The sequence below is a fragment of the Lepus europaeus genome, chromosome 1, assembly GCF_033115175.1.
Source record: "Lepus europaeus isolate LE1 chromosome 1, mLepTim1.pri, whole genome shotgun sequence".
NCBI classification, from domain to species: domain Eukaryota; kingdom Metazoa; phylum Chordata; class Mammalia; order Lagomorpha; family Leporidae; genus Lepus; species Lepus europaeus.
The window spans coordinates 751348-764533 of NC_084827.1; the positions used below are offsets into that span (position 1 = coordinate 751348).

General features: G+C 60.2%; 1 protein-coding gene across 1 annotated transcript in view; it reads right to left on the reverse strand.

Annotated features, from left to right (window-relative positions):
• KIAA1549 (KIAA1549 ortholog) overlaps window positions 1-13186 on the reverse strand; it is a 150429-nt gene that overhangs the window by 136228 nt on the left and 1015 nt on the right. Inside the window, exon 3 of the mRNA XM_062190478.1 lies at window positions 12639-13066. Within this exon, the coding sequence (XP_062046462.1) occupies window positions 12639-13066 (428 nt within the window). The remainder of the gene's footprint in view (window positions 1-12638; window positions 13067-13186) is intronic.

A 13186-nucleotide genomic window follows, 5' to 3' on the forward strand; every position in this document is an offset into this window, starting at 1 on the left:
CTGGGAGCCGGGGCCCATCCAAGCATCACCGCCTTCCATGAGCCAGGAGCCCTGTTGCCTGCTCACTTCCCACCCAGAGCCGCTGGCCTGCTCCCAAGATTGGCCCTCCGGCGGCCTGGCCTGCCTGCACTCTCCTCCGCGCTCCTCTGGAAACCACCTGCATTTTCTGACTCCCAGTGCCTTCCTCACCTGCCCCTCCACCGACACCCCACACCCGCCAGTGCGCCTGTCCCCAGAACCAGCTCCCTTTCTCCCCTGCACCCCACCTCCCAACCCGAGACTTCACAAGGGTCCCTCGTCTTCCCCTCCCAGCAATACCTGTCTCCTCCCACCCCGCCACATACTGGCTTATTCCTACTTCCTCACCACGCCCCCTCGCCATCCCCTCCCGGAACGAACTCGGCCCCATCCAGAGCAGCAGGCCTCGGGCCTTGGAGCAAGGGGCCGGGCCCTGCCAGCTGCCGAGGGAGAGGGCAGACTTTCACGGCACAAAGATCTTGCCGGCCCCTTGCAGCACCCACACTGTGCAAGTTCTGCACCTGCTGTCCCTTCCTCAGACCCCCGCACCCTGCCCCAAACCTGGGACTGAGCACAGGCCTCGCTCTGGCCTGGAGTAGGACGACAACCAGGGAGCCACCAGACTCTCCAGCGAGACCCGCTGACCGGAGCAGGAACACGGGTGGAGGCCAACCCAGCCATCGGGAGAGGAGACGGTGGCAGCCTGGCAAGGACAGCGGCATCAGTGACGGCACAGAAAGTAGGTACACCCCAGGGAACGTCTCACGCCACTCCAGCCACCCAAGACCTGGTGCCAAGCTCCCAGGAAGTGCAACGTCTGCAGAGATTATTCACCCAAAAGCCCTCACTCACACGCAGCTACCGGCGCCGTCCTGCCGCCTGCTCTAGGTCATCAGCCACCTAGGACACCCTGAACCCCAGTGACCGGGGTGCTGCCCCGCCTGCTTCCTAACGCACCAGACCCCCCTCCTCCCAGCCTTCTCCTGCTGCGCCACACCCTGTTCACTTCCTGCCCGCCCAGCCAGCCTCCACACTGCGGCTCCAGGCCACCTCTGTCTGGCTCCCTCCACTCCGCCCAGCTCTGCCAGATGTCAGATGGTTCATGACAAACGCCTGGCATGCGCCGGGCACACACAGACCCTGCACCACTCAGACCTCACTCCCACCATCAGCCTCCGGCAGCGCCTTCGCCCCAACCCTTCGTACAGGGGCCTGTCTGCCCACACGAACCTCCCCGCTTTGGTCGACTATCCACCTGTCACGTCTATTCTCCCTCAATTTCCCAACGACCATTTCTGCATGGTTTCTTGATCGAGTCTATAACATGCTCTTATAATGACCATCAATCCCACACCACCACTAGGTCACCGGGAGTAACTCAAACCTCCCCATCCCTAACACAAGGGCTTGTTCAACATGTCAAAAACAAACTCCTCAGGCACTGGCTGGGGCCTCGCCTGACCAAGGTCTGGGTTCTCAACAGGCACCCCAGGCGCTTCTGATGAGGCGGCCCCTGGACCCCTTCGAGAAGCCATTCAGAACGCCAGAATTCGCCAGCAGCGGTCGCTCCCAGCCCACCCCCTCTGTCACACGACTGCTTCATCACAGTGGGCATTCCCATCTGCGGGTTCCTCCATCTCCTCCCCGCCCTGAACATCCACTTCCTGGGCCTCTCTCCAACCCCACAGCGTCTTCCAGGCCTCGGACTTCAGCTACCACCAAACACACCCCATTTACCGAACGATGTTCTCAGCCCTGGATCTGAGATGGACGAGTAGGAGTGCGCAGGGGCCACTCAACACAGGACGGAGCAAGAGCACTGGTCAAGAACAGGCCACACACAAGAGGCCAACACGTGGACGACAAATACCTCGGAGTCAGTAATCACCAGGGAGACCTAAACCTGAGGCCATGGACTCTACCTCTCACCCCCACTGCTCACTCTCATCCCCTACTGCACACTCTGCCCCCAGTGCACACTCTGCCCCCAGTGCACACTCTCCCCCACTGCTCACTGTCCCCCCACCGTTCACTCTCCCCCACCGCTCACTCTCATCCCCTACTGCACACTCTCCCCCCACTGCACACTCTCCCCCTACTGCTCACCCTCCCCCACTGCTCACTGTCCCCCCACCACTCACTCTCCCCCACCGCTCACTCTCCCCCACCGCTCACTCTCCCCCACTGCTTACTCTCCCCCCTCTGCTCACTCTCCCCTCACTGCTCTCCCCCCATCTGCTCACTCTCCCCCCACTGCTCACTCTCATCCCTCTGCTCACTCTCCCCCCACCGCTCATTCTCCCCCACTGCTCAGTCTCCCCCCACTGCTCACTTACCCCCTACCGCTCACTCTCCCCCACTGCTCACTCTCCCCCCACTGCTCATTCTCCCCCCCACTGCACACTCTCCCCCCAGTGCTCACTCTCCCCCACTGCTCACTCTCCCCCCACCGCTCACTCTCCCCCCACCGCTCACTGTCCCCCCACCGCTCACTGTCCCCCCCACCGCTCACTCTCCCCCCACCGCTCACTCTCCCCCCACTGCTCACTCTCCCCCACTGCTCACTCCCCCACTGCTCACTCTCCCCCCACCGCTCACTCTCGCCCCACCGCTCACTCTCCCACCGCTCACTCTCCCCCCACCGCTCACTCTCCCCCCACCGCTCACTGTCCCCCCACCGCTCACTCTCCCCCCACCGCTCACTCTCCCCTCAACTGTTCACTCTCCCCCCACCGCTCACTGTCCCCCCACCGCTCACTCTCCCCCACCGCTCACTCTCCCCCCACCGCTCACTGTCCCCCCACCACTCACTCTCCCCCCACCGCTCACTGTCCCCCCACCGCTCACTCTCCCACCGCTCACTCTCCCCCACTGCTCACTATCCCCCCACCGCTCACTCTCCCCCCACTGCTCACTCTCCCCCACTGCTCACTCTCCCCCCACCGCTCACTCTCCCCCCACCGCTCACTGTCCCCCACTGCTCACTCTCCACCACTGCTCATTCTCCCCCCCCACTGCTCATTCTCCCCCTACTGCAAACTCCCCCCTACTGCTCACTCTCACTCCCCCACCACTCACTCTCCCCCACTGCTCACTCTCACTCCCCCACTGTTCACTCTCCACCACTGCTCACTCTCCCCTACTGCTCACTCTCCCACTGTTCACTCTCCCCACCATGTTCACTCCCCCACTGCTCACTCCCCTCCACTGCTCACTCCCCCCTACTGCTCACTCTCACCCCCCCACTGTTCACTCTCATCCCCCCACTGTTCACTCTCACCCCTCTGCTCACTCTACCCCCACTGTTCACTCTCCCCCCACTGCTCACTCTCCCCCCACTGTGCACTCTCACCCCTCTGCTCACTCTCCCCCCACTGCTCACTCTCCCCCCACTGCTCATTCTCCCCCCCCACTGTTCACTCTCCCCCCACTGCTCACTCTCCCCCCCTGCTCACTCTCCCCCACCACTGTTCACTCTCCCCCCACTGCTCACTCTCCCCCCCTGCTCACTCTCCCTCCACTGCTCACTCTCCCACTGCTCACTCTCCCCCCACTGCTCACTCTCCCCCCCCGCTCTCTCCCCCCCTGCTCACTCTCCCCCCCCACTGTTCACTCTCCCCCCACTGCTCACTCTCCCCCACTGCTCACTCTCCCCCCACTGCTCACTCTCCCACTGCTCACCCTCCCCCCCACTGCTCACTCTCCCCCCACTGCTCACTCTCCCCCCACTCACTCTCCCCCCACGGCTCACTCTCCCCCACTGCTCACTCTCCCCCCACTGCTCACTCTCCCCCCACCACTGCTCACTCTCACCCCCCCACTGTTCACTCTCCCCCCACTGCTCACTCTCCCCCCACTGCTCACTCTCCCCCCACTCACTCTCCCCCCACGGCTCACTCTCCCCCACTGCTCACTCTCCCCCACTGCTCACTCTCCCCCCACCACTGCTCACTCTCACCTCCCCACTGTTCACTCTCACCCCCCCACTGCTCACTCTCCCCCCACTGCTCACTCTCCCCCCACCACTGCTCACTCTCACCCCCCCACTGTTCACTCTCACCCCCCCCACTGTTCACTCTCACCCCTCTGCTCACTCTCCCACTGCTCTCTTTCCACCCCCCACTCACTTTCCCCCCACTGCTCACTCTCCCCCCACCACTGCTCACTCTCACCCCCCCACTGTTCACTCTCACCCCCCCACTGCTCACTCTCCCCCACTGCTCATCCCCCCCACTGCTCACTCTCACCCCTCTGCTCACTCACTCTCCCACTGCTCTCTTCCCCCCCCCACTCACTCTCCCCCCACTGCTCAGTCTCCCCCCCCCACTCACTCACCCCCCTGCTCGCTCTCATCCCTCTGAAGTGTCGTGCTGGGGACAAGAGACACCCCGTCAGCCATTACATGATGCCCAGAGTCGACGACGAAGTGTATGGCACCCCACTGGTGTATGGGACTGTTACTCATCGATTCAACAACTGAAACGTTTGAAAAACCTCCAATAATGCCCTCCGCACACCTGTAGGAAAGGCTCTACAACAGGACTGAAGCAGACTGCTGAGGCAGCGCTGTGCATGCTGGGCCTTGGGCAAGCTGGAGAAGGGGCAGGGGAGGAGCGTCCTGATGGAGGGCTCGCAGGCCCAGGGCACTTGGGGAGGGGACGAGGGTGCTCAGCACAGCAGCGGCTCGCCTGGTGATGTGGCTGCTTCTCAGTGTTTTCATAACCGGCCAAGCGTTCACAAGGAATCCACAGTTCTGAACCAGGGACGTCTGGAGAGACTTCTATTCCAACGGAGCCTGGGGACACGGAGCAGGCTCGTGGACAGGACGCACACAGATCTGCTCCCAGAGGCAGGTGCATCTCCAGGTCTCGCAGGATCTGGATTAGCTCCAGAGTTAGCCCCGGCTGACCCGGGCTCCAGTGTTCCCACAGGACTTACTCCCGGGAGGCAGTTCCTCCTGGCCCAGGGCTTCTCAACTTTCAGCTGTGCATGTGAGATCACCAGGCACTCCTGTTCAGGGCGGACTCTGACTGACGAGGCTGGGAAAGGCCTGCGACTCTGCATTTTCTTATTTTTTAAAAGATTTATTTTATGTATTTGAAAGAGTTACAGAGAGGGGGGGGGGGGGAGAGAGAGAGATCGATCCTCCATGCTCTGGTTCCCTCCCCACATAGCCACAACCACCGGAGTTGTGCCGATCCCAAGCCAGGAGCCCTAGGACATCATCTGCTGCTTTCCTAGGTGCTCCAGCAGGGAGCTGGATCAGAAGTGGAGCAGAGCAGCCGGGACTTGGAGCGGCACCCACGGGGGATGAGCACACCACAATGCTGCAGGGCAGGACTTTAACCCGATGCGCCACAGCATTTTCTAAGGAGCTACCAGGGGTGACGCTATGCCGACACGTGCTACCTGCTTTAGGTGGCAGCACCTGAGAGCAGACAAGGAGGAGATGAGAACAAAGGACGGCAAAGGGTGTGTCCCAGGCGGGACACAGGAGGGAAACAGAGGGAGTTGTGGTTTTCGTTTTGTTTTTGTTTTTGTTTTTGTTTTTTGAAGAACAATTGGATGCACTGGGCAGAGTAAGCTGCCCTCAGCAGGTCACTGGTCTAGAACATCCACCAGGCAAAGAGAAATGACACTCACAAAAACCCAGCAGAGATGGGACATTCGCTGCCAATAAGTGTGTTCCAAGGCATCCGAGGTGTGTGGGCTTGAAATACAGCTAAGGAGGAGCTCACAGCTGACCTCACGAACCTGTTCTTGCCCTGAGAGGAGGCTCAAGACAAGGGAACCTGTCCCAGCCCCCTGGAAATCCTGGCAGAAATGCGCAGAGCCAGGTGTCCCCACCCCACCCTGCCCCGCCCCGTTCCCCACCACCACCACCACTCAACAGGCCCGCAGCCTCAGCACAAGACAGAGATCCGAGCCGTGAGCCGGGATGGGAGGCAGGCGGCTGCTACTTAGAAAGCCAGGGCATCAGTGAGGACACAGACCTTCTCTCCAGGAAAGCCAACCTGGCGTAATCACAAGACAGCAATTAGCTGCCTCGGCCGCCCAGGGCACGGTGGTCCCCAGGGACTTTTAACAACTCCCAGGCTGGGGTCTGTGCAGGCTTAAGTGAGCATTTCCTGACAGGGACTCTAGCAGCCGCTCCCAAAAGGCCAGGAGTGAGGATTTCAAAATGCTGCCCTCTGTGCCCTTTCACTCCCAACCCAGAGAACGTCGTGCAAATCAAAACTATTTTTTATTTGTTTGAGAGAGAGACAGCTCCCATGCACTGGTTCACTTCCTAGATGCCCACAAAGGCTGGGGCTGGGCCAAGGCTGAAGCCTGGAGCCAGCAGCTCAATCCTGGACTCCCACTGGGTGGCAGGGACCCAGTGACTAGAACCATCAGGGTTCCTCCCAGGATGCACGGCAGCAGGAACCTGGAGCGGCAGTGATGCAGGACGCAGGGGCGGGTTGGTTCGGACCCGCTGGGCCAATGCCCACCCCAGAGCTCCGTGACTGATGTGGGCGCTGGGCATCCAGCAACCATGCTTTCAACACATTTATCCAGGTCTTTGTTACAGGATGCTAAATCAGTCACAAAGCAAAACAAATATTCACCCCAAAATGGCCAGTAATAAAAGAGCACATTGAGAAAGAGAAGGATGGAACATGCCAGAAGCACAAATGCAAGGGAAAACTACAGAGCACAGAACAGCAGATTGGCTAATCAAAGCAACGTAGATTCTGCATTCCAAAAGTGCACACAAATTAAAGGGAAATCCCCTGGAGCACAGGCAGGAAAGGACGGGGAATGGTCGTCAGCCTTCTAATGCATAGGACAGGTGAGCGTGCACGTGCCCCAGCACACGCATGTGACAGGTGAGCGTGCACGTGCCCCAGCACACGTATGACAGGTGAGCGTGCACGTGCCCCAGCACACGTATGACAGGTGAGCGTGCACGTGCCCCAGCACACGCATGTGACAGGTGTGTACCTGCCCCACCACACACACATGACAGGTGAGTGTGTACCTGCCCCAGCACACACACGTGACAGGTGAGCGTGTACCTGCCCCAGCACACACACATGACAGGTGAGCGTGTACCTGCCCCAGCACACACACATGACAGGTGAGCGTGTACCTGCCCCAGCACACACACATGACAGGTGAGCGTGTACCTGCCCCAGCACACACATATGACAGGTGAGCATGTACCTGCCCCAGCACACACACATGACAGGTGAGCGTGTACCTGCCCCAGCACACGCATATGACAGGTGAGCGTGTACCTGCCCCAGCCCACGCATATGACAGGTGAGCGTGTACCTGCCCCAGCACACACACATGACAGGTGAGCGTGTACCTGCCCCAGCACACACACGTGACAGGTGAGCGTGTACCTGCCCCAGCACACATATATGACAGGTGAGCGTGTACCTGCCCCAGCACACACACATATGACAGGTGAGTGTGTACCTGCCCCAGCACACACACATGACAGGTGAGCGTGTACCTGCCCCAGCCCACACATATGACAGGTGAGCGTGTACCTGCCCCAGCACACACATATGACAGGTGAGCGTGTACCTGCCCCAGCCCACGCATATGACAGGTGAGCGTGTACCTGCCCCAGCACACACACATGACAGGTGAGCGTGTACCTGCCCCAGCACACACATATGACAGGTGAGCGTGTACCTGCCCCAGCACACACATATGACAGGTGAGCGTGTACCTGCCCCAGCACACACACATGACAGGTGAGCGTGTACCTGCCCCAGCACACACACATGACAGGTGAGCGTGTACCTGCCCCAGCACACACACATGACAGGTGAGCGTGTACCTGCCCCAGCACACACACATATGACAGGTGAGCGTGTACCTGCCCCAGCACACACACATGACAGGTGAGCGTGTACCTGCCCCAGCACACACACATGACAGGTGAGCGTGTACCTGCCCCAGCACACACATATGACAGGTGAGCGTGTACCTGCCCCAGCACACACATATGACAGGTGAGCGTGTACCTGCCCCAGCACACACATATGACAGGTGAGCGTGTACCTGCCCCAGCACACACATATGACAGGTGAGTGTGTACCTGCCCCAGCACACACATATGACAGGTGAGCGTGTACCTGCCCCAGCACACACACATGACAGGTGAGTGTGTACGTGCCCCAGCACACACATGGACAAAAAGAAAATTCACAGCACACAAAATAAGAAACAACAACAAAGTCAACTCTAAAGTAATTTAAAAAGTGCAAATCAAAACTATGTTACAGAGGCCAGCGCTGTGGCATAGCGGGTAACACCACCACCGTGAGTATTGGCTGCTCCACTTCCAATCCAGCTCTCTGCTATGGCCTGGGAAAGCAGTGGACAATGGCCCAAGCCCTTGGGCCCCTGCACCCACATGGGAGACCTGGAAGAAGCTCCTGGCTTCCAATCGGCCCATCTCAGCCCATTGCAGCCATCTAGGGAGTGAACCAGGGATGGAAGATATCTCTCTCTCTCTCTCCTTCTAACTCTGTGTTTCAAATAAATAAAAACTGTTACAATTCATTTAACAAGAGTTTTTTTTAAATTATATTCATGGAAGATAACCTCATAAAGGTCAAGGGTTTCCTTCAACACCACAACTTCCACAAATTTGCTTCTCTCAACAAGCACATACTGAGCACTGTCCTACCAGGCACCCAGCACTGAACAAAGCAGGCAGGAATCCAGGCAGTGGGCCTTACATTGTCATCACAATCCAATCCCCCTTCCTCAAATATGTTCCGTAAAAAAAAATCCCAAAGCAGTAGAAGACGGCCCAAGTCCTTAGGACCCTACACCCGCGTGGGAGACCCGGAAGAAGCTCCTGGCTCCTGGCTTTTTGGATCAGCTCAGCTCCAGCCATTGCAGCCATTTATTTGGGGAGTGAACCAGCAGATGAAGACCCCTCTCGCTGTCTCGGCCTCTCTCTGTAACTCTATCTTTCAAATAAATTAAAATGAATCTTTTTAAAAAAAAATCCCACACAGCCGGCGCCACGGCTCACTTGGCTAATCCTCCGCCTGTGGCGCCGGCACACCGGGTTCTAGTCCTGGTTGGGGCACCGGATTCTGTCCCGGTTGCCCCTCTTCCAGTCCAGCTCTCTGCTGTGGCCCGGGAGGGCAGTGGAGGATGGCCCAGGTCCTTGGGCCCTGCACCCGCATGGGAGACCAGGAGGAAGCACCTGGCTCCTGGCTTCGGATCAGCGCAGTGCGCCGGCCTTAGCGGCCATTTTGGGGGTGAACCAATGGAAAAAGGAAGACCTTTCTCTCTGTCTCTCTCTAACTCTGCCTGTCAAAAAAAAAAAAAAAAAACCCACACACAGAAAGAAGACAAAGCCTCATCTACAAAGCTAATCATCATAGCATTATTTATAGCAGCCAAAGGAGCTAGAAATAAAAGAATAATTAGTTTGTTAGGATAGAAAACTGTCTTCAAATAATATTTAATGCATAAAGAAATGTTTAAGTTACATATCTAGTAAAAAGCAGTAAATACTACTGTGCATATGATCTGATAAGCTTTTTCATTTTTAATATTAACAACAAAGAGACAAAACTCTTATCGCCAGGCTGTGGGACTATAGGTGAATTTCCAAATTCTCTGTAAAGCTCTGTTTCCTAAGATGTACCTCTGAGCAAGGTGAAGAAAGGGGACATGGTTCTTTCCTTTAAAAAAAAAAATTTTGGTTTTGTTTATTTGAAAGCGTTACAGGTGGGGGGGTGTCTTCCACCCTGCAAATGGCTACAATGGCTGGAGCTGAGCCTATCCAAAGCCAGGAGCCAGGAGCTTCTCTCTAGTCTCCCACATGGGTGCAGGGGCCCAAGGACTTAGGCCATCTTTTGTTGCTTTCCCCAGGCACGTTAGCAAGGAGCGGGACCGGAAGCGGAGCAGTCGGTACTGGAACCAGCGCCCACATGGGATGCTGACGCCGAAGGCCGGGGCTTTAACCCACTGCGCTGCTTTCACACTGCGGGCAGCCGATCTCCTACAGCACTGTGTTCAAAAGTGAGTCCCAAGTACTACGAGTCGTTCCCACACAGTGCACAGTCAACACCAAACTTAAAAAATGGTTTTAAAAACACACACTTAAAAATGCCAGAAGAAATAGAAATAGACAGGAAATCAATACAGCAGAGAAACCTAACTAAAGGCTGCAGTAAGGGGACCACCTGGCAGGTGGGCTCTATTACGGGAAGCTGGGGAGAACGGGAGGAGACAGTGTTCACAGCCCGGGGCACCTGGCCTCACCTGGGAAACCCAGCACGGGACCAGCGCACGCCGTCTTTGACTAGCTTCCTCTGCATTGCTCAGTGTTTCTTCATTTGAGAGGCAGAGAGCGCTCCCGCAGCTGTTCTCACTCCCCAGGCACTTGCAATGGCTGGGGCTGGGCAGGGCCAAAGCCAGGGATTAGGAACCCAACCCCCCCATGTGTGTAGAAGGTGCAGGCGCGCAACCCCTTGAACCGGCACCTGCTGCATCCCACTGTGCCCATCACCAAGGAACTGGAATCAGGGGCGCGGCTGCAACTTGAGCCCAGGCACTCTGACACGGGACGCAGGATTCCCACGCAGCGTCTGCACTGCTAGGCCAAACAACGCCCACCCCACTGCCCACCAGCACGGCAGAGTTTGGCAAAGCCCCCTCCGCTCCCCACTCTTCTGGTGAAAATTCAACACTCAGGCCGGGGGGGCAAGCGGGCTCGGGGGCAGAGAGCCCACGTGGGCCGAACCACTGAAATGCAACTGCTCCCCAGGATCCACAGCCACAAAGCAGGCCCCGGCACCCCACAGGCAGCCTGGCCACCTCCTCAGCCTCCTCCGCCCAGCAGGCCATCCCTGCCTTTCCCACACAGGGCCTACACCTGTGCCCGTCAAGGGCCTCCACCTGCTGCCGCTGCGGCCCTGGGCACAGGGGTCTTGTCCTCCACCACTCCTGGCCTCTGCACCCAGGCTCGGAAGGAGCTGGGCAAACCCCAGCAGCCCAGCACGCAAATTAGGCGGGGGGATGAAATCTCACTCCCCTTATGTCAGCTCCAGGAGGGACACAGCAGAGCCTTCACCCCTGCCGGTGGACATGCGGGCGGGGGTGGGGGACACAGGCACCTTAGGCAGCAGCACCGACAGCTCCACCCTGTATTTCAAAGTTATCAACAGAAGAATTTACTTCCTCCACGACCTCTTTACTCTCTCCCGATGCCCACCTTCCAGCGGGGAAGGTGTCGGGACCGAGTCTGGAGGGAGCCTCAGTGTGCACACCTGTGAAATAGGGCAACAGCACTCGACTCAGGAGGCCGCGGGATCACGTGTGCAGCACGTGGCACCCGGCAGCACGCCGTGACCGCTGCGTCCACGACAGCTGAATCCCGCAGCATCAGATGCGCTTTCTTTGTTGACCAAAGCCCAGAGCATTCTGCAAGATGACTTCCTCTCCGGGGCTGGACCTCGGGCGCTGCTGCGGGGCGAAGCGAGCGCCCCACGGGGCTCCTGCGGGAAAGCTGGGAGGAGCCTCCAGGTGCGCTCTGTCCAAGGCCAGGGGCAAGAGGGCCACTGCTCCGCTTTAGTGTCCTCGTAGACCGAGGAGGGGCCCCAGTCCACGATCCCCGAGGTCCTTCCGGTGCTCCCACGGTACAATCCCTAGGTGGCACCGGTTAGAATTCCGACGGCCAGCTCCTGGGGACCCCTCCCAAGGCCACTTGGCGGCCCCCGGCCCTGCCTGCCGCAGCCCTCTGGGCTCTCGGGCTCTGCTCGGTGCACACTCACTCTCCACCCCACCTTGCCTCTGCTGCCTCCACGGTGGTCACGCGTGTGTGAGCGCCGGGGCAGCCCCCGCCTGCACTGTGTCAGCCCAGAGTGCACAAATCCGCATTTCGGAGAGGCAGGACGAATTAAATCATTTCCTCAACAACACAACCCACCCACGGCCTCTCCACAAAACGGTGCCTCCTCATGCCGCGCGGAGCAGCAGTCACCGAACCGCATCCGAGACCAGTGCAACCCTTACTCCTCTCCAGCCTGACCCAAGAATCAAAATATTGTCACACTCCCTCGTTCTGAGAACGCCTTTGCAGAAGTGAGACCAACAGCCGGCCGCGTCCCTGCAAAGACCCGTGGCCAGGGCGCTTGCCCAGAGATGGTCCTGAATGTTCTTTGTGTCCTGGTGCACGGGGGGACCCCGGCGAGGCCCACGCTCGCCCGCGGGGGCCACACCGCCGGAAAGCACACGCCCCCGGCGGACCCTCGCGCCGACAATACAGTGTCCCAAAGCCTTCGCTAAGCCACGACCAGACAGCCATGCACAATGACCAGCCCGGCGCCTGCATCTCGCAGGGCGCGGGCGCGCGCCGAGGAGCGGCCCCAGACCCGCCCCGGGCTCCCTCACCCTCGGGCGGCTGTGCAGCCCCTCGGCGGGACCGGCCACGGTCCGCCGCGCCTGCATTCGCTGGGCCCAGGAAGAACCGGGGCGCATCTCCAGAAAGCAGGGCGAGGGCGCCGTGCAGAATAAAAGAAGATGGGCGGGGAACGCCAAGGTTTCGCCAATCTCAGCCACAGAGGCGCAGACAGCGTCGCGGCGGGGCTTACCTGGGGCGCACGAGGCAGGCCGGGCCAGCAGCAGCAGCCAGAGGCCGGGCAGCAGCAGCCCCGGGCGGCGGCGGCCGCTCGGCCCCGGCGACAGCGCGGCCCCGGCGCGGGGCTCCCCCTCCATGGCCGCGCCTCGGCGTCGGCGCCGCGCCCCCGGCACTCCCGGCCGGCGCCCCGGCCCGGCCTCGCGGCTCGGCGCTCGCAGGCCCGGCAGGGGCGGCCGCTGCGGCTGCGGCGGGGACCGGGCGCCGCGCACCGGCGAGGCGGGGGCGGGCCGGGGGCCGGAACCGCGGACAGGGGCCGCCAGCCGCACGCCGGCCTCGCCGCTCCGCCCCCTCGGAGCCTCGGAGCCGCTGCCCGGCAACGCGCGGCCGAGGCGCGGGGAGGCGAGCACCACCTCCCGGCCGGCCGGGCGCCCGCCTGCCTGCCTGCGGGCGGCCCCGAGTGGCCGGGCCCGGCCCTCCCCCAAGACCCGCCTCCCGAGTGCGGGCGCGGGCGGACGCGGGAGGCCCGGCCCGGCGCGCAGCTGGAGCCGGGCGGCCCCTGCG